Genomic DNA, 27,220 nt, shown 5'->3' on the forward strand with positions numbered 1-27,220 from the left:
ACACATCTAGTTATTTAAAAAATCAACAAACCTGGCTCCATATAGTAATATTGTTTGTAAAACATGTTAATAATAAATCTATATTATATGCTAGAAAAAATTATCAACTTACCAGCCCTAATTTCCAAAAAGTCATAATTACAATTGCTGCTATCTTCAATATTCCAGCCACTGTCAAAATCAAGATATATACTTGAGTTTGCAATGTTAGGATTTGTGATAATCCAAGCACAGTCTAGGTTAGCACTGTAGTTGGCAAGTTGATAGCCAGGGCTGAAGAATCTTGCCTCTGTAGATTGTGACGCTACTAACGTACCTCCGCAAACTATACAAAATTAATCAATGCACATATTCATTTAATATCTACGATTGGGCCTTCCCATGACTGACTAATGTGAAAATACAATCAATCTTATAGCGACATTGGGATAACCTAAATTGATTGAGTTCTGATTGTAAGACTATATAAAAAGAACTATATTTTATTATTGATGATTTTAGGTTATTCAATACACCTACTTTAATTTAAGTGCATGTAAAAGTTCAGAATTATAATTTACACATGCTTTTACCTGATGCATCCTGTGAATCGTAACGAGCTGAAAACCCACGAGCATTAACATTGCTGTCAGTACGAAAAACAACACGCATATGATTTCCAGATGATGCAACATCTTGTGGGGCTGTAACTCCACAATATGTACCAAGTATTGGAGCATCATTCTCTAAACCATTGTAAACCTAGAAAAAGTGAATTAGTTTTTTGACTTAGGTCACACTGATAAAATATTGTGAATAAACCAATCCGGGAGTGTTTATTAACAATAGCAGGTTTTCAAAATTGCAGCATCATTGCATTGGTTTTCTCCCACACCTGCTAACTAGTAGAAAAGGGGCCAGTCACATGCGCATATAATACTCTGGCAGCCTTAAGGCTGGTTTCCTGTCGACGTAAGAACATCACTTTTGTTGCGACTACGTCGATTTGTCGTAAGAAATGCGGATTTTATAGGAAACCGATTACGATCGAAAATTTATAAAATCGACGCAACGTAAGAAAAATGGTAACGACAAACGATTTTACAGGAAACCGATGACCTACCAATTGTTGCGTTACGACGGTTTCTTCCGATTTTACAGGAAACCGGGATTTTTTATCTTACGCTTGAATGAACGCCCTTGCGTCACGTTTCTTACGAAAGTTGACTTCAAGTCAACTTTCGTAAGAGACGTAAGCGCAATCGTAACAAGCAACCAATGAGCGAAAAGAGTTATGACGTAATGTGTATGTCCTTATAGTGAAATAAAGCTGGACAATAACATTTGTATATGTATTTTTACTACTATAATTTTAGCCCACTTTACGATGTTATACATACTTTACAAATGCACAGTAGTTTCTATATAATAATGTTCTAATCAGGGAGTTTACAACTCATATCAAAATATAATACTCTTATTTATGGACGTGCAATAAACAATCAGCATTTCAAAGAAATCGACATTCTTCTGTTCTATTTGTCGGTAGAAACGTCGCGAAAATGAACATTTGCAACAAGATAAGATATAGAAAGCCCCTTTGTAAGCAATATAATATTATTATGTAACTTTAAAAAAAACTTGTTTGCTTGATTTTGTATAATTTATATTGTTTTGTTAAATTTATTCTTATTATAGGCCTGTAAATAATGGGTATCTTACTGCGGTAGTACTATCTCTCATGCTCGATTAGATATGCTTATAGGCCTATAGGCCAATGACTAGCCTAGGGCCTAGATAGGTCTAATAATAATAGGAATCTCGAAATGATTTGCCTTTTTTTAATTTTGAAACTATTTAATTTATATTTTGATTTATACAAATAATACATAGGCCTATACTAGCCTAGGCTAGTTTGATTATTTGGTCAAATCAATTCCTATTAGTACAGTATTAATTAAGTATTTTACTAATACTAGGGCCTAGCCTATCTACTGAAAATAATATGTTGGTGTGCTGCACTGACACTGCTGCTGAGTAGCTACAGGTACAATAACAACATTCAACATTTCGCGCAAAAATGATAAAACCCGCTCTAAAAAGAAACACCAATCAGAGATGTTGTTTCAAATACGTCATAAATCTGACCGACGTAAGAAAAAAATTTCAACTTTCGTAACAACACTAAAATCGACGTAAGCATACGACGTGTGTTTCACAGCCAAAATTTCAACTTTCGGGAGCAGCATAACTACAGATGTTTCTCTGCGGCCCAACACGATCTTGACTAAGGTCAACGACGTCAAATTTTTCTCAACTTTCGTAAGAGACGTAAAAAGCGTATGAAACGCAAGAATCGTTGCAAAATTCGACTTCTTACGTCGACAGGAAACCAGCCTTTAGTTGTGATGACATGACCACAGCAACAATATTACATATTTTTCTGATTGACAAGTGTTAATGATAGCAAATAAACCAATTAATGTATTTCCGCTCAAATAGTGATAAAACAATATGGTAATCAATCAATCGTTTGATTTATATAGCGCTATTTTAACAGTCATTGCTCATGGTGCTGCAAAAATATCAGAAAATGCGAGTTCACATAACCCATAGCGAAAAAAAAAAAAAGTAGTAGTAGGCTTAAGTAGAAGTAGCTCTATTTTTAGTAGCCCTAATAATTTTTGTAGAAAACATTTTTATCTTGCCTACTAACGATTGAATGACTACTTCCCAGCTATACAAAATAGATAGTTGATTAATATTTAACTGGCTATTATCAGTTTCTTTATAGTCTATTGATAGGTTATTGGTAGCCCTTGTATAGCTATAATAAGTAGACAGTAGATAGATATGACACTCATAGATTTCTAATAGGTATCTGGTAGTCCATAGTATAAAATAGATAGTTTATAAACAGTTACTGGCTATTATCAGTTTGTTTATGTCTATTAATAGGTTGCTGGTACTAGCCCTTTGTATAGCTATTAAAGTAGACAATAGATAGATATATACAACTGTGTTACTCACAGATTAAAAATAGTGAAAAATCTATCGAATAAAATTAGTGCAGTGAGGTAAAACCTATTATGAACTATCTAAAATCTACCTAAAATCTACTTATTAGGTGCTTAGATAGTTATAGAGCTATATCTATTAAGGCAATAACTTATAAGGCTAATAGATATAGAGCTATATCTACTAAAACTTTTGTTATAGGAAATAACCTCAGTAAAAATAACTGCTTCAATATCAGTTATATCATAGGTCAACCTAGTTTGTAAGGCTCTTGCTCAGAGTTTTGTACACATATACTGCTTCTCATTGCCACATCAATGTCCCACCGCAACTTGGGTTAGGTAGGAGCTATCATTAAGTTTACATGTAAGAGAGGATGTGTCTTCAAAACACAATAATACAGGTACTGTATTAAGTTAATGATATTGATTTAAGACACCAATAATTATTGTTATTAAAGATATATTGAAAAATAATTTAATTCATTCATTCATTCATTCATTCAATCTTTTCATTCAATCTATTATTTCATTAATAGGTCTGGTCGCATAATAGTTCACTTTGACTAAAAACTGGATAAAAAAAAAATTAGTTACCTGAAAAAATATAATTTAAAGCAAAAAATTGGCACGTTTATAAGTGAAAACATTTTTTCTTTTGTGTTTGTTTTCTATGAAAGAGATTTACTCTATTAAAACTACAAAACAACCTATTCAAAATCTGATTTAATTCATTTTTCATATTTTTTTGGGAGACAATACAAATTGAAATTTATTGAAAGAAAAAAAAATACCTGTACACTATCAAACTGGCAACCTGAAACATCTTCCAAATCAAAATCATCAAAATTCAGTGTAATTCTGTGACCAGTTTGTACACTAATTTTCCATTCACACACACGGGCATGTGCATATAAACCAGGATAATTTGGTGATGTGAATGTTCCTGTACTAGTGAACAACTCTCCACCACAAGCTTAAATAAATCGGAATAAAAATAAATCGGAATAAAGATTATTCATGTTTTTTTTGTTTAATGATAAACAGTATTAGGCTGCTTATATATGGCTTCTGGCACCAGATATATTTTATAACATAGACATATAACATTTAATTTTTTGTAAACAAAATTAAAATAAGTGCATTTACCTTCTAAGCTGGATGAAAATCCCATTATAAAACCTGAGGATTGCTGAGTAGAATTAGTTATGAACTGTACAAATGCAAAACTATCAGAAGTATCAATGGCAGATGGCAAGGATGTTCCACAGCTTGTTGCCAAGACAGGATCTAAACACAATTAAAACATATTTTTACAATAATTTATGTAAATTGTAACCTGGACCCTATTACTGCTGCCAAGAAAATACCGTATTTAATACGGTATTTTTTGAATACCGTATTTATACTGTTTTTTGGCAGAAGAAACTGCGCTCATAAAAAAAAACCAGGATTACTAAAAAACTAATTACAAGATCTTGACCAAAATGAATATACAGATAGATATGTGATCAAGAACCATTTCATTACAGTACATTTTGGAGGCAATCCGGACCACAGTCCTTATTCTGGACCACTTTTTAGTATAATTTTCAGACCTGCTAGTGTTAAAAGATAGGACAGAATTTTCAAAAGCCGACGAGCACTCTTAAAATAACAAGTAAACTGAAATTGCATTTTCTCGAGAACTACTTGTCCAAAAAACTTCATTTTTGTACAAGAGGCAAAGGTTATAATTTGTGATTTGTAATTTTAAAACATAAATTGAATTAATTTGCAGGTTTTTTCATACGAGTAGTTTTAAAAAACCTATTTATTTTCAAATTCATCCGTTTGTTTTTGGCGTTGCTGTTCTATTGTTAGTCAACAGAATCTATTGTTAGTTGAAAGGCTGGTTACATAACAATTAAACCAAATTCGCATACACATGCTTGTAGTGAAATTAGCCTAAATCACACACAGCATTAAGACATACACAAATATATATATATATTTTCCCGGAGAAATCTTATGTATGAGAACCCTAATTAGAATTGGCTTATTTGTTTTATACAGTAAATACATAATATGGATTATGTTTATTTACATGCATAACTAATTATATCTTAATATCTTTATTAATTCGAAAAAGCAAAATACTTTTTAAATGTTGTACATTATAATTAAAAAAAATATATAATACTACTACAAAAATATCACATTGTGTTAAAATACAAATAAATAAATTCAATTAAATGTAATTTTGTAGGCCTACTTTATAGTTCAAAATCCTCACAGTGAAAAAAACAAATTAATAATATAATGGCAGGCAGATATTATAATATCTTGAAGTGGTATTTGTGCTTTGTTGGAACATACAATGGAGGTTCATGAAATCATATTGCTTGGTTATAGGATCTTTAAATAACCTCATTATAGAAACAAATTGGGTTTGTTTAAGTGAATCCTAATAAAAAATCTGGACTCATTTTGTGACAAGTTTCTCTTTCGGAAGTATCTCCCAGGTTGCTAATTTTCGTTGACTACATAAATCATCGTATTTATTTTCAGTTCTTCTGCAGTACGTATATTTAAAATAACACTTTTTTTTACACTGAAATTAATGTGGAATTGAGAACCGTCTAGTTATAGAAATTTGTATTAGTCTACATTTGTATTAGCCTACAAGCACATTTCTGGATTTTCTATAACCAGGTCTCTTGATTTTGTAATTAATTCAGATCCACCTAGGTAGAGATCTATAAAATAAAACAATACAAGTTGAACTGATTTCATATTTATTAACAAATATATGAATAAATATGAAGTCATCTTAGTTCATCTCGTATTCTTTTATTTTATGTTTACAGTATATATATATATATATTTCATCATCAAATGTAATAATTTGGACATGTTCTTACATGAGCTATTTTTACCATCAAAAACGACAACCTTGTCTCCTGTTGCACAGTTATCATTATTGACACCAAGATTGAAGAGAGAAAAACTGATTGTTAAGTAGTGGCCAGTTGTCCCATGGAAGATCCATTCACACTGCAAGTTATTCTCATAAGCTGCTGGAAAGTTTGGTGATGTAATGTTTGCACCAACTCCTGACACAGTTCCACCACAAGTTGCTAAAATAAAATTAATTTTATTTATTTACCTAAAATAACAAAATGTAATAATAATATCCTTTACACCATCTTGCTCTGAAAGAGCAATAGGCGAAACCAGATATATATATATATAAATCCAAAGGCAAACTTATTGAATATAAATTACGAGACACTATATCCTGTATACGTACTACATACAGTGCAGAATAGGTGAAAATAAGTGACCAAAGTTATTAACGCTTTTGAACATGATGACGTCATCACAATTTTAAAAATGGTGAATCATGCGAAAGATAATCGATTGACCTAGACAATAATAAAAAAATTGAGGGAATTGGAATACGAATAAAGGAGATGCGCTCTATTAAATGTGACGAGCTATGGCGAAAGAGACAAAAATCCTATATTTCATATTCGAGTGGCCATACGATGATGTCACAATGTCCGGTTAGCCATATCGATGCATGATTCGATATCTACAACTCATCAACTTCCAGAATATGTAATTTTAAAAAAGTTCACCACGTAGTTTACAATCTATGACTGTTTTAAGAAAGGCATAATTTTCACAAATTTTTGAACTTTTTCATAAAAAACGCACGCAAATTGTCCAATTCTATGTGCTCGTATGACGTGATTTTAAGTCAAAATTGTTTGAAAGTTGGTAAAATTACTAAAACAGGCTGAAAAAACAAAAATCACGCAAAAATAGGTGTTTTTTGCGCTACATGCGCACGCACGCGTAAAAAAATGCGCGGCCGTGGGAATTTTTGAAACGCTCAAAATGACATGAAATGCGTAGAAAGTTGATTAGAAGTTGATTTTTCGCATTTTGAAATTTTAAACGCGCGTGCGCGCGTAACTTTCTGTGAAACATGCCATTTTTAATCCATAGAAAGTTTCCCCTTCATATGACTTAAATTTTCACCAAGTGTCAATACAAAATGACTTTTGGTTTTTAATCTATGATCAATCATTGAAATTCATAAAATCGCGCGTAACTTACGCTGCGCAACTCGGACGAGACCGAAAACCTTATTACAACATCTTCAGATAGAGGTCAATCTTCTGATAAAGTTATACAATGTTATGTTGAGAAGATTTAGAGATACACTAGCAACAAAATTCTGGGAAAGAAAGAAGAACATAGAAAAAAAAAAAAAAAAAAAAAGATCCTGACAATAACAAGGGGTTATCCGCCAAGTGCGGATAACCAATTACTGAAAAAAATGACAATGCTGTGGGTATCAGTGGCTGGATCTCAATGGAGATACAAAAAAAAAAGCGAAAAGCTAAAACAAAACGATAAAGTAAACAGCCAGAAAAGTTAGCAGAGCTTTCGGGCAACACTAGCCCGTCATCAGTGCATATATATATATATATATATAAACACAAGAGGCAAAGAACATTAATTCTAAACCGCCCGGTGATATACTGAAATTTAATTAATTAATTTGAAACGATAAAGATGAGGAAATCTGTGAGAATGAGAAAAAGTCGCTCCAACCGAGACTCGAACTCGGACCGCCTGCTTGATATGCAGATGTCCTAACCATTAGACCACTATATATAAATTTATCATTTAGGCTTGAACTCTAGGTTTGTTATGATAAAAAAGAACGGCCTAAATATCACCCTTAGTGCACTTTGCATACCCATTGTTTAATATACATACCATATTTATACATTGCATTGAATCCTGCTGCTTCATTTAAGTAGTCCGAATGGAATAGTATGTACATTGCATTATTTAATGATACTACTGAGTTTGGAATAATTGTGCCACATAGTTTGGCTAATCTGTTGGAATTCTCCGTTGGTCCATCATGAATTTCCAGATAATCTAAATCACACCTTAATAAACGAAATGAAATGTTTGAATAATTATGTAACATCAACGTCTAAAATATGATTTGGAATGTGAAAGAGTGAAACTATTTTAATTTAATTTGTCACTATAACGAATTATAAGTTACATGCATTGATTCAAATAAAGATAATTGAATTTTAAAAGATATATTGATTGATTGATTTTTCAGAATTATTTATAATATATGAAGGTATAGGATCTTGCTAACGCAAATACTATAGCAAGTATCACAATCCGATCAAAGTTCCATCTGTGTATGTCATAAACTACCCTGGTTACATAATAAAAACATAAGTTACTTTTTCTCTAGATTTCATTATACATCATGTGTATAATCTATACACTACTACTACTTTTGTTTCCCAAGGTGACTCGATCTCGGTACCTTGAATGCTATAGACGCGAGCACAGACCACCTAGCCATACACAACTAAAAGTTGAAGAAATATTCCTCCGTGTATTTATTATGCAGTAACCACTTTGGTGAAGATAGATTATTACATACCTCAATAAATTGTAATTTTTTTACTATGATGACATCTTTAAAAATGTGTTTGTTGTCAAAGTATATACTTTTAACTTTAATATATAAACATTTTAAAGAAGTTATATGCGCTACACATGCACTTGAAATTCATGAGTACCAAATTTAGTTTGTGATATATGCTTGCACAGATATGATTACAAACGTGATTTTATTAAATCGACCACATAATTTTTTATGGCGCATCATGAAAACGTAACCACATCGATTCCTGGCTATAAGGGATATACTCTGAAATGTTGACTTAGCTGGATGAAACTGATCTCAAGAAATAAAAACCAATGCCAAGGAAAGAATAAATAAAGATTCTAACAGAATCAATAAGGTTATATGCATGATAATGCATATAACTTAATTATGGGAAGATATTTTTAAGCATCAATATACAGTACATTCACTGAAGTAGAGACAAAATACATTATGTAAAAATATATCCTTCAATGAAGTGTTTTCTTACTGAGGATTAAATTGAATATCAATCGAAAGAAAGTCAATCTGGATGGCTTGACCAGCTGGAGCGCTAATTGTCCATGCACATTCTGTACTACTTGGATAGTTATTTGGATAGCCTGGTGATGTAAAATAACCAGACTGTAGCTGGTCATTCAGAATAATGTTATCTCCGCAACCTAAACACAAAGAGTATGTATAGATTATATATAAAGCAACAAATAACTTTTACATTTCAGATCATTAGCAGGTCTGGTGAATATTTCATTTATAAACAGAAACCACTAAGTAGACCTAGCAATGTTTCAACTATGAAATAATTTAACGTTCCAACTGTGTTGTGTACTTTCTTATATTTAGTAACTTCATTAATGTTAACGCATTAAAAAAAATCCTGCATTCCCTGATGGAAAGAGTAGTGTTTATCTAGCTGCTTGTTGGAACATTTTATATAGCAAACAATAATAATAACAATAAAAATGTCAATCACTTCCACATTGCGAAAAATTTAATTATAAGATTACTTAGCACTTGATCACTACCATAAAATATTGAAAGTGAAGGAAATGTAAATAAAATATCAAAATTAGACGCCATCTAATTCTGTGTAGATACAAATAGATGTTTACCTGTTTGTAATGCAGTGAATACTATACGGAAACCTCTATTATTGGTGTTTTCATCAGTTACCATTTTTACTACCACAAGATTACTACTTGTGGTTAGCATAGTTACACCAACACTACCACAATATTTAGGCTGTCCTAGAGCTGGAGAATTGGTTGACTCGCCGTTAAAAAACTATTTAAAATAAATAATGTAATGTAACTGTTTTTTTTCCCTTACAGAAAATAAATGTTTGTTATAATTTAATAAGGGTTTAAAAAATCAACTTCAGATATTTTGTCAGTATTATGAAATATATAAAATACTGAATCCTATGATTATGCTGCAATTCAATGCTTGTGTTCTCCAGTTAGTAGTATCGCCAAATTTGTTACAAATTGATGTGTTATAACAATCAGCACTAACTGGTTCACCCAAAATCTTAACCTCTGTTTTTATTTAAAAATGTTATACCTGTAAATAATCGCTGTCACAGTTGGTTGAAGTTTGTAGTTGAAACTCTGTAATGTTAACTTGTATTGTGCGACCTGGACTAACAACAATATGCCACTGGCAATCAAGATTATTTGCGTAGTTACTTGGGTAATTTGGTGATGTTAGGACACCTTGATCTGCACGGATTCTACCACCACAATCTAAATAAAACAAATAATTATAAAATTATATGATAATAATAACAACTAGAATTTAATTTGTCACCTAGACGAATTGTAGGTGATCATTTTTTTATATTTACTGATTTTTTAAAACATGCACGTACGTTAAATATGACCGAAAAATATTGATTCATGCAATCCTATTACCTGATGTATATATGCTTATGGTGCCTAATGTGTCATAGAATATACTCTATACGGTACAGTGTACTGTATATCTATATACAGTTTAACATAGGTGAAATTACGGGGAACCACACCATGTTCTAATTTTTTGGTATGATTACGTTTAATCAACTCGTAATTCTATACAGTACATACGTGTTGTATAATTAGCCTGAAATCCAGTATAATTTACAGATGCATCAGTTTGAAAAACAACTAATAGAGTATTGTCAGATGAAACTATTGGACTTCCTACATCACGCCCGCAAAGGTTGGCCAATTGTGGCTGGTCTTGCGAATCTCCTGTAATTAAACATGGAAAACAAAAAATGTATTAAACATAGCAATTTATTGTCTAATCTATATATACAAATACAATTCAATACAAATTGTATTTCTTTATTCTTCAATTTTAATAGGGCAAAGTGATGTTAAAATCAGTTTCTAAAGAAATTAAACTGTTAACAAATAAATCAAGTAAATCATTATCTATGCTCATATTAACACAAAAAAAATGACAGTATTCAATATTAAACAATTCCATTATTGATACAATCAGGACATACCATCAAATACTGAAACTGAATCCCAATAACAGGCAGAATGTGATTCCAAATTCATTGTTGTAAACTGAAGGTACACAGTGGATCCTATGGGTGCATGGATTAACCAGGTACAATCAAGATTAATATCATATCCATAGGGAAATCCAGGTGACTGCAGAATCTGATTACTTTCTGTAGACTGCAGGTCAAAGTGGCATAACCCTAAAATAACAGCAACAAAAACATTATTTTAATACTTACTATACTGTATACATTTCTGGAAATAAAAAATACATTCTTAATGACTTGAATTAAGTCTTCATATCAGACCATATATCGATTATTTTTTTTAAATTCATAAAAAAAAGGTATTCTACATTCAAGAGGCTGGCACTACAATGTCGAGGCCTTTGCACAACATTCTTAACCCATTATTGTAGCATACCTGAAGAGATCGCAAGGTACCATGATTATAGTTGCACCATAATGTAGCACATTTACACAATATGTTCTAAATAAAACACATTTCACGTCGACAGAACACATGGTAAATTTTCTGACCAATGAATTGGCTCTGATAACATAGATCTGCATTACCGCTTTATATCTAATTCATCGCTTAGATCCAAGGAGATACCATGACCAATAACAATTTTAAATAGCTTTTATTGGATGCGTTTAATATGTGTATCTTTTTAATACTTTAAACTAAATTCTAAACTTAATAATAAAATATATATTTGCATTAATTCAGTCTCCTCCTCTGTCTGCCCATTGTTTGAACTAAACTCAGTCTTATTCGCTTCTCCCACATACAGGTATATATTGCTTCAATTGAATTATTATCTATTGGACGTCGAGTTCCGACGGTGCGGCATGGTAGAAATGTGTGCCCTAGTACAACTGTGGATGTTCAACTTTGTGATTTTTTATACTGTATATCAACAAGTTTCTTTATTAGGGAGTTTCAATTTGTGAAAACCAATGACCAAACTATGTCATGTCAGTTCATTTTGCGCATGCAGGAATATTAGGATGTGTCCTCGCCCCTCACTTGAAAAACAGGTTTGTTGGGTTTTTAGGTCCAGCTGATGACCGATGATATGACCTAGGTTTGTAGTGGTGCCCAGTTGTTGCAAATGGAAAGCTCCTCATTTATATTGAATCAGGTCTTATGAACATTAAACATCATTTATAATATTACCTGGAGTTGGTGTAGCTCCAATCTCTTGCCATTCAATCAAAAAACCCCTTCCAACAACACTAGAATCTGATAAAAAGTATAAGAAAGCAACACTACCAGTAGTGTACACTGTAGCTGGTATGGTAGAACCACAAGTCGATAGTAGTACAGCAGAATTTAAATCTGCACCATCATGTATCTGAAAACAAAGTCGAATTTTCACAATAAATAAGATCTGCAAACATATAGACATTTGTTTTTTTATATTTTTCTTTTTTTCTTTTCTTTTACACGGCTGAGCTAAAAACACACCTGTGTCAGGTTTTGATAAATCTCATTTTTACATCTGAATGAGTAAACCAGGACGGGCATGTATTTAGACTCTTTTTCTGCGCATTATAATTTCTACAATTTGTTTCATAACAACAGAAATATGTCTACTTGTAAAGATTAATATTTCTTATCAAATTTAATCATACTAGTTAGTATTGTTGTCATTGTATGTAATGAAATACTAAAGTGAGCTGGCAACCAACCAATCAATCAAAGCATGATCAAAATAGAAAATTGTTAAACAAAACACACCTCAAGTACATCATATGGGCATAAGTCATTTACACCTGTTTCCAGTTCAAAATCTAGAAATCTCAGTTGCATTATAGCACCAGGAGATACTGTGACAGTCCATCTAAACACTACAGATACAGGATAAGCTGATGGGTACAGAGGGCTAGATAACTGACCAGTTGTACCTGAATAATCATTTCCCATTTCTACATAAAGAAAAAAAAATGTCAGTAAAGACACTTTCCATGCAATTTTGACGTTTTGTAAATACAATGCATACATATATAGAAAGTTTATTCATGTGAAAAGCCACAAAAGGTTTGATGGGCTGATTATGTAGATATGGCTAAGATTCAATAATCAATATTGCTGCCGGGTCATATCCTGTAAATTTTCCCTGTGGACAACAAATAGGAGGGGTAAAAAATGGATTTAATCATGTGAAAAGCCAAGGATAAAAGTTGTTGGACATTGTCCTCATATGTGTATACAATGGTAAAACAGCAATGACAGCAACTTTATCCTGTAAGTTGACTGAGACAGTAGCCCAAAGTGACCACTCAAAAATGGTGTTATTCACGTCAAGAGCCAGACGGCTAATTTCTTTTGCATTGTAACTGTTACACATGCACAAAAATACCATTGACAGCAAATTTATCCTGTAAGTTTCCCCAGACAGTAGCCTAAAAATGTCTGTTGACAATCATGTGAAGCAGTGGCCACACGGCAAATTCCTTTTACACTGTAAATAACCTAACTATTATCCTTTGGGATATACGAATACCGTTGACAGCACCTTATCCTGTAAGTTTCCCAAGATAGATACAAGAATTAATAACTTGAAGAGCCACACGACCTATTGTATAACTTTCCATTGCAGGGGATATACAAAAATACCATTGACAGCAACTTTATTCTGTACGTTGTCAAAGACAGCCTACAGATTCTCCAGCCACTACAAGATTTAACCACACAGCAAATTTTTACATTTTTTGGCATTGAAATTATTACCCTTGGGATATACGAAAATACCATTGAGATATAAAAAATACATGTGAGCCAGCAGAAAATTTTTACCCAGACAGTAACTCAAACATTTACCATAACACTAAAGATTTAAGCGCGTGAAGAGGCGACTAATTCCACTTTATAGGCCTTCAATCTCTAAGTTGGCCCAGACAGTAGCTCATAGACAAGATTTCATCATGTGACAGGCTAACATGGCTAATTCTGTTTTTATTGGAACTGTACACATTCAGATACACTCATGACACCTACAACTTTATCCCGTTAGCTTAGTTTCTTGATTACAAAAGCACACTGATTTGAGTAGACAATATCAATATTTGCTGTTATAGTATGCCAATTTTCGTCAAAGTGACAATTAAATTCTAGTTTATTTTTGTTTTTGGTATTCTGTATTTTGAAACCATGGATGCTTTAAAAATCTCGAAAAGAAGCACGCTTTTTTTTTTTCAAGATAATATGGGCTTCTTTTCGAGAGAGACTATTTGAATATCAAAAGAACAGCAGTTATTTATGATCAAGTTTATTATTAGGCTATCGATCTCTATAGAGAGCGATAGCCTATTGTTATTGTCAAAAATTTCATTTTTTCTGCTAATTATTTGTTCGCAGCAGATCTCAAAAACGGCGGTAGCAGTTATGTTGTAACTTGGCCAGCAGATGCACGTATATATGTAGTTGTGCAACAAATTTTGGTTTAATGAAAATATGCTCGTGTAGCGCAACTTTGCGCAATTTTCTGAAATTTTAAATTGACTATAAATTCAAAACTAACAGCCTTTTTCAAATGAAACTTGGACACACGGATGCTTCATGTCAAGGGTCATCTTCCTGCATCATCAGCAAAATTTTGAACATTGGTTTTTGAAAGTTAAAAATGCTCAAAATTGAAAAAATTTGTGTTGTGCGCGCGCTTTTGCGCACTTAGCCCGTTCGCAGCCTAGAAAGCCTGTTTTTGCGGTTGATTATTGTTTTTTATAATTTTATGATATATTTCTTTCATATTTGATAAACTATGAATGCAAAATGACACACATGCATGTCAAACTTTAAAAATCGTGCGCTTGAAAATTGGTAATTTTATGCAAATTTGTGTAAAAATGTGCCTCTTTTTAATCGATTATAGCTCTCCGGGATGGCTGGTGACCCCCGATTTTTTTAAATTAATATGTAAGCAGATATGTTGTAGATATGAATTAATGCAGAATTTTTACCTCTAGGCGGTTGTGACGTCATCGTATGGCCACACGAATGTAAAATATAGGAATTTTGGCTCTTCCGACAAAGTTCGTCACATTCAATAGAGCGCATACCGCGTAACGTTCAAATTTTCAATATTATATTACTAAAACAATTCCTCTTTAGATTTATGAACTTTTTATTTTAATTTAAAAAGGTCATCATATTCAAACAATCAAATAAACATGCGTGGTGTAAAATCAAAACTAACCTAAACCATCAACTAAACCGTTTACAGTTCAGATACCGTCAATACCGCTTATTGAACGACTTTGATCAATTTCAGCTGTTCTTTACAATCGTTGTACTGCAGCCTATTGTAGACTAAGCCTAATAAATAGCATGTGCATGTTACGATGCGTTGCGCGATAGCCTAACTCTTCATCGCGACGAGTTCAAATCTAGTTTTACAGTTTAAAATGGTATTTTGATCACGATAAAAAAACACTCCATTTCATTTATAACCATTTTCTTTCTAGCGAAGGTAATATTCTCTAAAAAACTTAATACCATATGCCTGCGCACGATTGTGGTTTCTCAATGTTTCTTCTAAATGGCAATGTCTTCGAAACACTGTCTTAATGGTATCAATGCTACTTTGATAATCTAATTAGTTACACTTTATATTATATTAACCTTAGACTACAATATTCATGATTTTAACAATACGGATTCTCCTTCTAAAACATGTCTATAATTACAGCTGTAAACTTAACCAATTATGATATCATAACTCAAAAGTACTGATCTTGAGTTTAGTCAGTGCCCAGGTTTACAATGCATAAATAGTGCATTTAGTAAACAGACTTGCCTTAGTTATTCCTTACTTCACTTTAATTCTGCATAATATCTATTTCACTGCCCCCTATGAGTAGGTGAGGGATTTATAACGATTGGATGATGGTCATCGCTACCACTAAACATTGATAGGAGAATAAGAGCCGGGAAACAATATATTTGATGTGATAACTAAATGTGAATAATGATCTAGATAGTTATGAATTGTATATCACAGACTATGTAAGATGATGGGACAAAGAAGAAAACGCTGATAATTTAGTTATTATTCGACACATTAAATCATTTAGGCATCGATGTTTTTAAATGATCTAATGCTGTATGTTTTCACATAATTACCATATATGTATATATATATATACTGTAATTATTATAATTTCGTATAGGTCAATGTGCAACAGTTAAGAAAACAAATTAGCCATTGTCTTCGATTTATTAAATCTAGTAGGTGACCAAAATCGGAAATTTGTCAATGGGACTTTTGTATATCCCATGGGTAATAGTTGCAAAAATGCAAAAGGAACTAGCCGTGTGACTCTTCGAATTTTTTAATTGTGTAGCAATATTGATTATTGAATCTCAGCTATATATCTACATAATCAGCCCATGAAGCCGTTTGTGGCTTTTCACATGAATAAATTCTCTGGGTGCCTGGTCTAATATTATATAAACCAGGTCAATCCTTGTGTTAAATGTACATTTTATGGTTAGGCTTAGTTTTGTAGGCCTAACAGATAAACATCGGTAAAGTACAAACATTGTACGCTAGTTTGCTGTATTTATAAACTGTCTAGCTTTTAGCAGAATATATTAATACAAATTAGGGATATTTCCGCTGAAAATTTGCAGTTCTTCCATTTGTTTTGCCTTCACGATCAAAAGTGGGTGTATCACAGAAGAAAAATTATTTTTACCATTTAAAGAGGAAAACAATTATGGCAATAAGCCCATGTAGTATTTATATTTACATAGAATGCCGTTTGTGACCTTAAATTAGATTGAAAAAATGTAGGGAATGTGGCTTTAAGATAATGCAGGTTTATATATTTCGACTCCACTGTATTAACTGTAATTAATAATTTGTATACCTACTTTGTGCATAAGCAGCCATGAATCCAATACCAGTTCCTGATCCATCAGACACAAATTTTACCCAAAGTGACTGTGTAGATGATATATTAGTTGGAATCGTATTACCACAGATTCGACCAATCAATGTGCCCGTTTCATCTGACTCACGAAACTCCAAATAATCACGTCCACAGTTGGAACTCGACTCCATGTCAAAAACACTATCATAAGTGGGAAATCAAAGAGTTATCCAATCTCTACTCTTTATTATAATATGTAGCAGATTCTATTTTTAATATTACAATACAATTTCATCTAAATATTATAAAAATAATATTTATGAGTTGAATGGTGTAGAATATTTAATGCATATTTTATACATTTCAAACTCTGGACGTTCAAAAGTGGGACATATATTGATTGAGATTTTTTTCTGATTAGCCTAAATATTTGGAAGCGAGACAATTCAGAGTTGGGCGAACACAACATCGACATCCGCCAAACAAAGTCTATAACCATATTAAGCAATTAAATGTTAATGTTTGTTTCTGGCGCTACCCTATTGGACTTAAAGTAGCTACGCACAAACAGTTACATACAATATGACATCCTTTGTAGACTTTGTATATTAAGCCATGTTTGTTGTGTATCAAGACATTATGTTATGAAGAATTGTTTGGGTTTGGACTGCCGTAAAAGAAATGAAAAGGGCATTTATTTTAATCTTCTATACACTTGCTGTGTGCTAAATTCATTGTCCTCTTTCACAACAGGTCAATTTTTCTGGTACTGGTAATGAAAGGTTAATGCTAGAGCAAAAATACATAATTACAGTAATTTTTAATAAATGTGTTGAAAAACATTTTTCTTGATTTTTTTTATTGATTTTTTATTTTTTAAATATTTATTTGTAGTTGTTTAATTTATTTACCTCCGCCAAGGAGGTATATGTAATCGGTAGCGTGTGTTTGTTTGTTTGTTTGTTAGCAGGATTACTCAAAAAGTAATTACAAGATCTTTACCAAAATGAATAGACATATAGATATGTGGTCAAGGACCATTCCATTAAATTTTGGGACCATTTGGGACCACAGTCCCAATTCTGGACCACTTTTTAGTATACTTTTTTAGACCTGCTAGTGTTAAAAGATAGGACAGAATTTTTCAAAAGCCGGCGAGCAATCTTAAAGTAACAAGTAAACTGAAATTGCATTTTCTCGAGAACTACTTGTCCAAAAAACTTCATTTTTGAACAAGAGGCAAGAGTTATAATTTGTGATTTGTAATTTTAAAACATAATCTGATTTAAAAATTTAATAATTTAAAAAACCTATTTCTTTTCAAATTCACTCGTTTGATTTTCGCGTTGCTGTTCTATTGTTAGTCCACTGAAGCTATTGTTAATTGAAAGGCTTGTTACATAACCATTACACCAAACTCGCATACACATGCTTGTAATGAAATTAGCCTAAATCACAAACAGCATTAAGACACGCACAAATATATATATATTTTTTTTTTACCAGAGAAATCTTATGTAGGAGAATTTTACAGTAGGCGGAGGTATGCCCTCTCGGAGTGACTTTCTAGTTTATGAATACATTCTGTTAGTAGCGAGTTTCCTCCCATTGAATGTTTCCGGAAAACGATCTATTTCTAATTTAATTATGGAATGAAAATGTTATACTGTATATTTAAGTGGTCAAACAAACACAGCACAATGTGTAACTAGAAAGCCTCTCCGAGAGTGCATACCTCCGCCTACTGTAAAATTCTCCTACATAAGATTTCTGTGGTAAAAAAAAAAATATATATATTTCTGTGTGTCTTAATGCTGTTTGTGATTTAGGCTAATTTCACTACAAGCATGTGTATGCAAGTTTGGTGTAATGGTTATGTAACAAGCCTTTCAATTAACAATAGCTTCAGTTGACTAACAATAGAACAGCAACTTGGTTTTTAAACTACTCGCATCAAAAAACGTGCACATTAAATCAGATTATGTCTTAAAATTACGAATCACAAATTATAACTCTTGCTTCTTGTACAAAAAAGAAGGTTTTTGGACATGTAGTTCTCGAGAAAATGCAATTTCAGTTTACTTGTTACTTTAAGACTGCTCGCCGGCTTTTGAAAAATTCTGTCCTATCTTTTAACACTAGCAGGTCTGAAAAGTATACTAAAAAAGTGGTCCAGAATTGGGACCATGGGTCCCAAATGGTCCTTGACCACATATCCATCTGTATATTCATTTTGGTAACGATCTTGTAATTACTTTTTGAGTAATCCTGCTAACAAACAAACAAACAAACACACGCTACCGATTACATATACCTCCTTGGCGGAGGTAAATTAAAAGGTAAACATCTTGACAATCGACTACTTGTATACTAAATTTAAAAAAAAAATTTTTTTGCGTTTGGAAAATACAACAGCGCCACCTTTATTTGGTCATTTATTGACATAATTAATGCGTTTATAAAATCCATATAAATAATGATATTTAATATAATTATTAAAAACCAAATGATACTATTTTAATCAATGTGAATCAAATATAGGCCTTGACTAGGTCTACCTTTTATTTGATTCAAGACAGGAATCTATGTTATATAAAACAAATCATGAATGTTTTATATTTGTGTGATGGTACAAATAATGGCATTTGGTGAATGATGAAAGGTTATATATCAAATCGGCTTCACCTGGTTGAAATAGAACCTTTCATCATTTACCTCATGCCATTATTTGTAACATTACACTCATAAACATTCATTATTTGTATAAAACCATAATTCTTAAATGTTTTTGCTTTAATTTAATTTCCCTGTGGTGATGAACATACCTGAATGAAACCTGTACTCCCGAGCCAAGAGAAGACTGTATACTCCAAACACATTCTGTACTAAGAGGATAGTTGTTTGGGTATCCAGGGCTATTAAAGAATCCAGAGAGTGCTGTAAAGTCACCGCCACAGGCTAAATATAAATATATATATATATATAAATCCAAAGGCAAATTACTGAAAAAAATGACAATGCTGTGGGTATCAGTGGCTGGATCTCAATGGAGATACAAAAATAAAAAGCGAAAAGCTAAATCAAAACGATAAAGTAAACAGCCACAAAAGTTAGCAGAGCTTTCGGGCAACACTAGCCCTTCATCAGTGCAAGTCTCAGATTTTCTCACTTTATCGTTTCAAATTAATATATATATCAGACCTTGATTTATAAATATAAGAGGAGAGCTCGTAATGGCTCTCCTCAATATGTTGAGGAGAGCCATTATTTTGATTAAGTATCCGAGGCCCAGGTTGGGCCTGTGGCGAGCCGAATTTTGATAAATGACACCTCTAGATGGCCGGAAATGGTACTCTCGCACGTAAAATTCATCGTAGGTCATTGTTCTCTGAACGTAGTCTACGATGTATTGTTATGATAATTATCTACGCGTCGATCGTAGGGTGGTTCGTAGGGTTAGTAAACACCATTGTCATCACCTTTAGAAGCATGGACAATGCAAAAAAACAATGTATTGTTTGCTAATTAAAATCCTATCTAAAGATAATAGACGTCAATTTTTGTAGCCACCCTAGCTAGGCCTACGCATCGGTTATCCTAATTTGGACGGAAATCCGCCGACGAGATGACAACGGGTCCGTGGACCTCAGCTCACGCAGAGAGAGAGTCAAGGCTATCTAGTCTTGTTTCGGCGGCCTACACTATAAATTATTTAATCCTACCTTGGGTTAGCGAATTATAAAAACGACACCTAGCCTAGGACACCAACAAAATATATGCAAAATAAATATATTCCATATAAATTACTATAAAATTTAACATAAAGGCTTAAGCCTTTTAAAATGATTACGACATGCGTATAAGAAAAGGCCCGACCAGAATTTGGAGGGGAAAACATGTGAGCAGTTAAGATCAGAGAGTATTATGTTTCATGTCATGTGACACAAAATCCAGGTACACGATCTTAATTACTGTTTATCGTCGGCAGCCACCCTCTCGTACTGAGTTAAAAAAAAAACATGTGAGATGTTGCGGTAAAGCAGAGAGTATCGCGTTTCATGCCATGTGACCAAAAAAAGTAGGTCTGTATAATTAAGGTCTTCTGTCGGCAGTCTTTTTGAGCGACCGATTGAATGTTCGATACTATATTTAGAATGAATTGTTTACGATATTTTTCTTGCAACATCAAAGATTGTAGGCGCGCCTAGCCTATCGGGGGTAGCCATAACAAAGATCGTTTGCGCGACTATAATATAGACTGTGTGTTGTATTCGGGGTTAATATTCTTATTATATATATTTTTATGACGCACTGTAACAGGTTGGGGAGCGCTATTTTAGGCGCTCCTTTGATCGTTTTCAGGAGCGCCAAGGAGCGTCAGCGCCATGGCGCTCCTTTTAAATCAAGGTCTGATATATATATATATTAATTTGAAACGATAAAGATGAGAAAATCTGTGAGAATGAGAAAAAGTCGCCCCAACCGAGACTCGAACTCGGACCGCCTGCTTGATATGCAGTTGTCCTAACCATTAGACCACTGGGGCTTTCATGGTAGTGTTCAAACTCGATTGGATAGCGACTCTTTAACATTCTCGGCGTGGTACGGCGGAACAGCACTAGTCCTCAATTGTACGCACGCGCACCAGAGATCAAATTGATACGCCCTCAACTTTCAGTATTTTTATACACAAAGAACATTAATTCTAAACCGCCCAGTGATATACTGAAATTTAATTAATTAATTTGAAACTATAAAGATGAGGAAATCTGTGAGAATGAGAAAAAGTCGCCCCAACCGAGACAAACACATTTTTACCTGAAGTTGAGGTAGTATAAGTAACTCTAAATCCAGTCTTTTGTACTGATCCATCTGATAAGAATGTAATTGTTACTGCAGCACTATACGAAGTAAAAGCCTGAGGCAAGACAGTTCCGCAATAAGGACCAATAACTAGCGGTGCATACTCATCATTTCCATTGAAAACATTAACATTGTCATGTGCGCATAAACCATCAGTGCTTTCTTCAATGTCGATGTGGGTGAAAGTTAATGTAATTCTATCTCCTGCAAAATTTTTACCAATTATATTACAAGAATACTATCCTCTATGCAGTACTAATATGAAATATGATCATAATATGTTCTTGTGCTTTGTAACATATATAATAATTATTTTTTGCATTTAATACCTGGATTATCTGATTCAATAACCCAAGAGCAGTTCTGATTGGCATTATAATTATTAGGATAATTGGATGATTTCACAACACCATCAACTGTTGCATCCCGTCGGCCACCACAAGCTGGAAAGGAATTTATTTTAAAGTTAATTTTTATTAAAAGAAACAAATTCGCACAAAATGTTCTTTTACGAATACACAGAAAATATTTATAGATAAAGGTTTAGCATATTCACAGATAAAAGAAAACAAAAAAACCTAGATTTAATTCGTCACTATGACGAATTATAGGTTATATGCATTGATTTTGAGTTAAATGATTTTTAAAAGATATATTAATTGATTGATTTTCTCAGAATCTTTAATTATTTATAATATATGATAGGATCTTGCTAATGCAAATACAATAGCCGGTATCACAATCCTATCAAAGATCCCTCTGCGTATAATGTCATAAACCACATTTGTTACATAATAAAGACATAATTTACTTTTTATCTAGATTTCATTATAAATCATGTGTATAAAAATCTATACACTAAGAAATGAAATTGAACAAACAATATGGATAATAAAAAAATCTTATTTCGTTTCGTTTCCCAAGGTGAGACTCGATCTCCATACATAACTGACTAAAAGTTGTAAAAAGATTCCTCCGTATATTTACTATACAGTAACCACTTTGGTGCATATAGATTATTACATACCGCAATGAATTAAAATGTTTTACTATGATGACATCCTTAAAAAATTAAAAAAATGATGCACTGTCAAACTATATACTTTTAACTTTAATATATGAACATTTTAAGGGAGAAAGTTAATGTTAAGTTCGTTATTTCGGCCTAAGAAAATGTCATAATTTGTTTGATTGTCGAAATTTATTTTTTTTAATTTAATATGCAATTACCGTACTGATGCGGGTATAAACCCACCCTCCTTGAACATGAAATCACGTCAAGTTTGGGGGGTGGGCTTATACCCGAGGATCCAAAAATGTACTGTGTATCCAATCATGGACATTCCCTCCTCTGAAACCACCATACTAGCGCCCTCACGAGGTGTACGTGTACGACGTTGTGCCTACTACACGGAAAATTAAGCTTATAGTAGAAGATAATATGCTTGTTTATGGCAGCCGATACAAAATAGGAGTTTTCCGTTTTGGCGACTTGTGATTTAAGCGTAGTGTGTGAAGCGATCTTCGACCGCGATGGAGTGTAAACAGAACAGGAACGCTAGGCCTCATATGGCCTAGCATATATTACCCTAGCATATATTATTAGCTTGGTTATGTTCAAAGGTACGTGTATGCGGTGTATGGACGTCGCCAAATGCAAAATAATGTATTACGGCACACATTGTAGATCTTTGAATTAATGGGTGGGCTTATACCCGAGTGCCTCATTTTTCATGAAAATTAGTCTAAAGTCGGGGGTGGGCTTATACCCGAGTATGACTTATACCCGCGTCAGTACGGTAATGATGACTTTATAAACTTTTGTTCTCTTAATTTTTATAATAAATCAATGAAATGAAATAAAAAATAGGTGTTCCCGAGCATTCTGATGATCTATATTAATTTTAAAATTTAGCATACTTACACATGCGTAGCCTGTCACTGACGTGCTCGTATAACGCAATTTTAAGTTGAAAAATGAATCAAATATGATGATATTGTTAAAGAAAGGTTGTAAAACAGAAATCGGGCAAAAAGAGTACATATTAACGTTTAACACACAGTGCGTGTGCAAAAATCTGTGCACTCATGGCAATTTTTTTTGCCAAATGATGAAATATGACCTGAAATTTATGAGTACCAAATTTTGTTTAATTGTGATAAATGCTTGTGAAGATATGATTCCAAACGTGATTTAAAAAAATAGCGCGTAATTTTTAATTGCGCACCGTGAAAACATAACCACATCGATTCCTGGCCATTAGGAATATACTCTGAAAAATTGACTTGACTTCACTAGGTGAAACTGATATTAAGATAATTGACGGACAAAATAGGGCTAATGAAAGAATAAATAAATAAATAAACTAGAAAGCCACTCCGAGACTGCATACCTCCGCCTACTGTAAAATTCTCCTACATAAGATTTCTCCGGTAAAAAATATATATATATATATTTGTGTGTGTCTTATAGTTCGGTGGCAGGAGGGGGGGAATCACCACCCGAAAGGGGACAAATTGCCATGCAACTTTTCTAGACTAGAATTTTCCGTAGATTACGAATATGGAAGGTAATCGATCAGGATAGGAAGCGTTTTCGAGATATAAGGGGTCAAAGTTCAAAATTGACCAATTACAACAATGTATTTATGTATATGTATTATAACAAATTTATTGAAGCACAATTTGGTCTTTTATTACATTTTTATGATTATAAGTGTCTATTCAATCACCTTATGAAAAAAAAATCCTTTGTGATTAAGGGTCAAATGTCAATATTGACCAATCATAGAACGTACCTATAAAACCAAAAAAAAACTAGTATTTAATAAAAATTGGATGTTTTCTCATCCTGTTAATCAATCATACGCAATGTAAAAGAGCGAATACATCATTTCATCAGTTGACATAAGGTCAATTTCATCAGTTGACATAAGGTCAAAGGTCAACATTTTAATACGCGTATTAGTTAACAAATAAATGCAAAGTTGTCCAAACTATGATATTGATGGTTTTACAAGTAATCAAATTATTTGATTAGTAAAGTTATGTTATTTCATTATAATACTGTATTTAATCAAATCAGACTTCGATCAGGATAGGAAGCGAATAGGAAGAGATAAGGGTTCAAAGTTCAAAATTGACCAATTATAACAATGTATTATATACATATGTATTATAACCAATTTATTAAAGTTCAATTTGGTATTTTAATACATTTGTATGGTTATATGTATTGTATGGTGTTATTCAGTCGCCTTATAAAACAAATACTTTGCAATTAAAGGTCAAATGTCAATATTGACCAATCACACAATTTGCATTTAAAACCAAATAAAAACTAACATTTAAGACAAAATGTTATGTTTTATCATTCTGTTAAGACATCTATCAATCATACACAATCAAAAGAGCACATTTATCATTACACAAGTTGACATGGGTCAAAGGTCAACATTTGAATAAATGATATACTAAATAATGCAAAGTTATTCAAACTATGAGATCAATGTTCATAATGTAATCACGTTATTTGATCAGTGAAGTTATGGTATTTTTATATTTTTTATAGTGCGCATTATTTTAAATGTATTAATATAATACTGTAAAATAAATAATAAAATTAATATTATGACGATTAAAATGTTATGATGTTAAAATGTTGCGCTGACCTTCAATGATTTGCCACTATACAGTTGCATTTATTAGGGCTACAATATTCGTTTTTGGAAAATAAACTACTATTCATCAGAACCAGAGAATACCAATTCGTACAGGATAGGGCATAGGCAGATCCAGGTGGCCAAACTCAATCCACAACTCACTACACAGACAGACCACAATTTTTATATAGTTTGGCCCATACAGGAAAGCGTTTCCTGTATACAAAGGATTCTAAAATAACCTATATGGATTTGCCCGAATGAACCCTCTAAGGACCCTTTTGGGATCTCTATGTGGTGTGCTACATAAGGCCCTGTATTAGAAATTAGTATGGGGTAAATAGTTCATAGATGAACTTTGGAATAAAACTAAATGTGCACCCTCAATCTTTAAATAACATTTATGGATTTGCCCAAATGAACCCAAGGGCCGGTCGTTCTCCATGGATGGACATTAAGCCCCATAATGGAAATATAAGGGGTGACACTGTGAGTTAATACAGATAGGCGCGGCCCATGAATTAAGCTGCCTGTGCACTCTCGACCCTTAAGAAAAATTTATGGATTTGCCCAAATTAACCCAAGGGCCGGTCCTCCATGGACATTAAGCCCCATAATGGAAATATAATGGGTGACACTGTGGGTTTATATAGACAGGCAGAACCATGGATTAAAGCTGCCTGTGCACTCTCGATCCTTAAGGAACACTTATGGATTTGCTCAAATTAACCCAAGGGCTGGTCCTCCATGGATGGACATTAAGCCCCATAATGGAAATATAATGGGTGACACTGTGGGTTTATATAGACAGGCACATGGAATAAAGCTGCCTGTGCACTCTCGATCCTTAAGGAACACTTATGGATTTACCCAAATTAACCCCCAAAGGCCGGTACATGGATGGATACCTGATTGAAATTGCTCAAAAGAAAGACATTGTGCTGTATAGTAATAGTATTATTCCCCTTCCACACCTCTTTGAATTAAATCCGCCCTGATAGGCTCTTATGTACAGGATTTCAAGGCAATAATCACACTTGTATTTTTCAAACATTAGATTGAATAAAAATATCTATTATAAACAATTTGCCGTTAGAAATCTCTATGCCATGTCGTTATTTAGATGAGAAAAACAGGTAAAATGTTAAAATTACAGAAAAATAGGTGTTTCAGTCACTTTTTGAAAAAAATGTTGCATTATGGCAAGAAAAACATATATATTGCGAACAATTTGACACCAAAATTGGCTCCTTACGACAAATATTTATTAATTTATGTTTTTATAACCTTATTCAATTATGTCAAAGGTTGATAACCACACTTCCGGTCATTTTCAAGCAATATTATCTGTTATACTGAATATAAATGTATATCTTGGGAACAATTTGCTCCTATTTTTAATTCTCTCCGACCTGCCGTTACTTAGATATAGCAAAAAGAGGTCAAAGGTCAAAATTGCTAACAATGGGGTTTCCAGTCAATTTTTCAAAGAAAGTTCTGTTAGAGCTAATATAAACATATACATTGTGAACAATTTGACACCAAAATTATCTCACTACGTCCAGAATTTCCAGAGATATAGCATGTTTTTATATTAGTCAATTTTGAACTTTGACCCCTTATATCTTGAAAACGCTTCCTATCCTGATCGATTACCTTCCATATTCGTAATCTACGGAAAATTCTGGTCTAGAAAAGTTGGATGGCAATTTGTCCCCTTTCGGGTGGTGATATCCCCCCTCCTGCCACCGGACTATTAATGCTGTTTGTGATTTAGGCTAATTTCATTACAAGCATGTGTATGCGAGTTTGGTGTAATGGTTATTTAACAAGCCTT

General features: G+C 32.9%; 1 protein-coding gene across 2 annotated transcripts in view; it reads right to left on the reverse strand.

Annotated features, from left to right (window-relative positions):
* The window catches only part of LOC140040708 (cubilin-like), a 143,223-nt gene that overhangs the window by 40,538 nt on the left and 75,465 nt on the right, over positions 1–27,220 (reverse strand). For both annotated transcript variants that reach the window (XM_072086837.1, XM_072086838.1), the window contains 17 exons: positions 22,051–22,164; positions 21,677–21,925; positions 19,684–19,816; positions 16,860–17,059; positions 12,723–12,910; positions 12,159–12,336; positions 10,976–11,176; positions 10,566–10,712; positions 10,042–10,223; positions 9,591–9,762; positions 8,969–9,140; positions 7,773–7,951; positions 5,900–6,115; positions 4,146–4,286; positions 3,791–3,972; positions 573–741; positions 113–325 (listed from right to left, as the gene is read on the reverse strand). In XM_072086837.1, coding sequence (XP_071942938.1) covers positions 113–325; positions 573–741; positions 3,791–3,972; positions 4,146–4,286; positions 5,900–6,115; positions 7,773–7,951; positions 8,969–9,140; positions 9,591–9,762; positions 10,042–10,223; positions 10,566–10,712; positions 10,976–11,176; positions 12,159–12,336; positions 12,723–12,910; positions 16,860–17,059; positions 19,684–19,816; positions 21,677–21,925; positions 22,051–22,164 — 3,036 coding nt within the window. The remainder of the gene's footprint in view (positions 1–112; positions 326–572; positions 742–3,790; positions 3,973–4,145; positions 4,287–5,899; positions 6,116–7,772; positions 7,952–8,968; positions 9,141–9,590; positions 9,763–10,041; positions 10,224–10,565; positions 10,713–10,975; positions 11,177–12,158; positions 12,337–12,722; positions 12,911–16,859; positions 17,060–19,683; positions 19,817–21,676; positions 21,926–22,050; positions 22,165–27,220) is intronic.

Source organism: Antedon mediterranea, chromosome 2 (assembly GCF_964355755.1).
Source record: "Antedon mediterranea chromosome 2, ecAntMedi1.1, whole genome shotgun sequence".
In the NCBI taxonomy this organism is placed as follows: Eukaryota; Metazoa; Echinodermata; class Crinoidea; order Comatulida; family Antedonidae; genus Antedon; species Antedon mediterranea.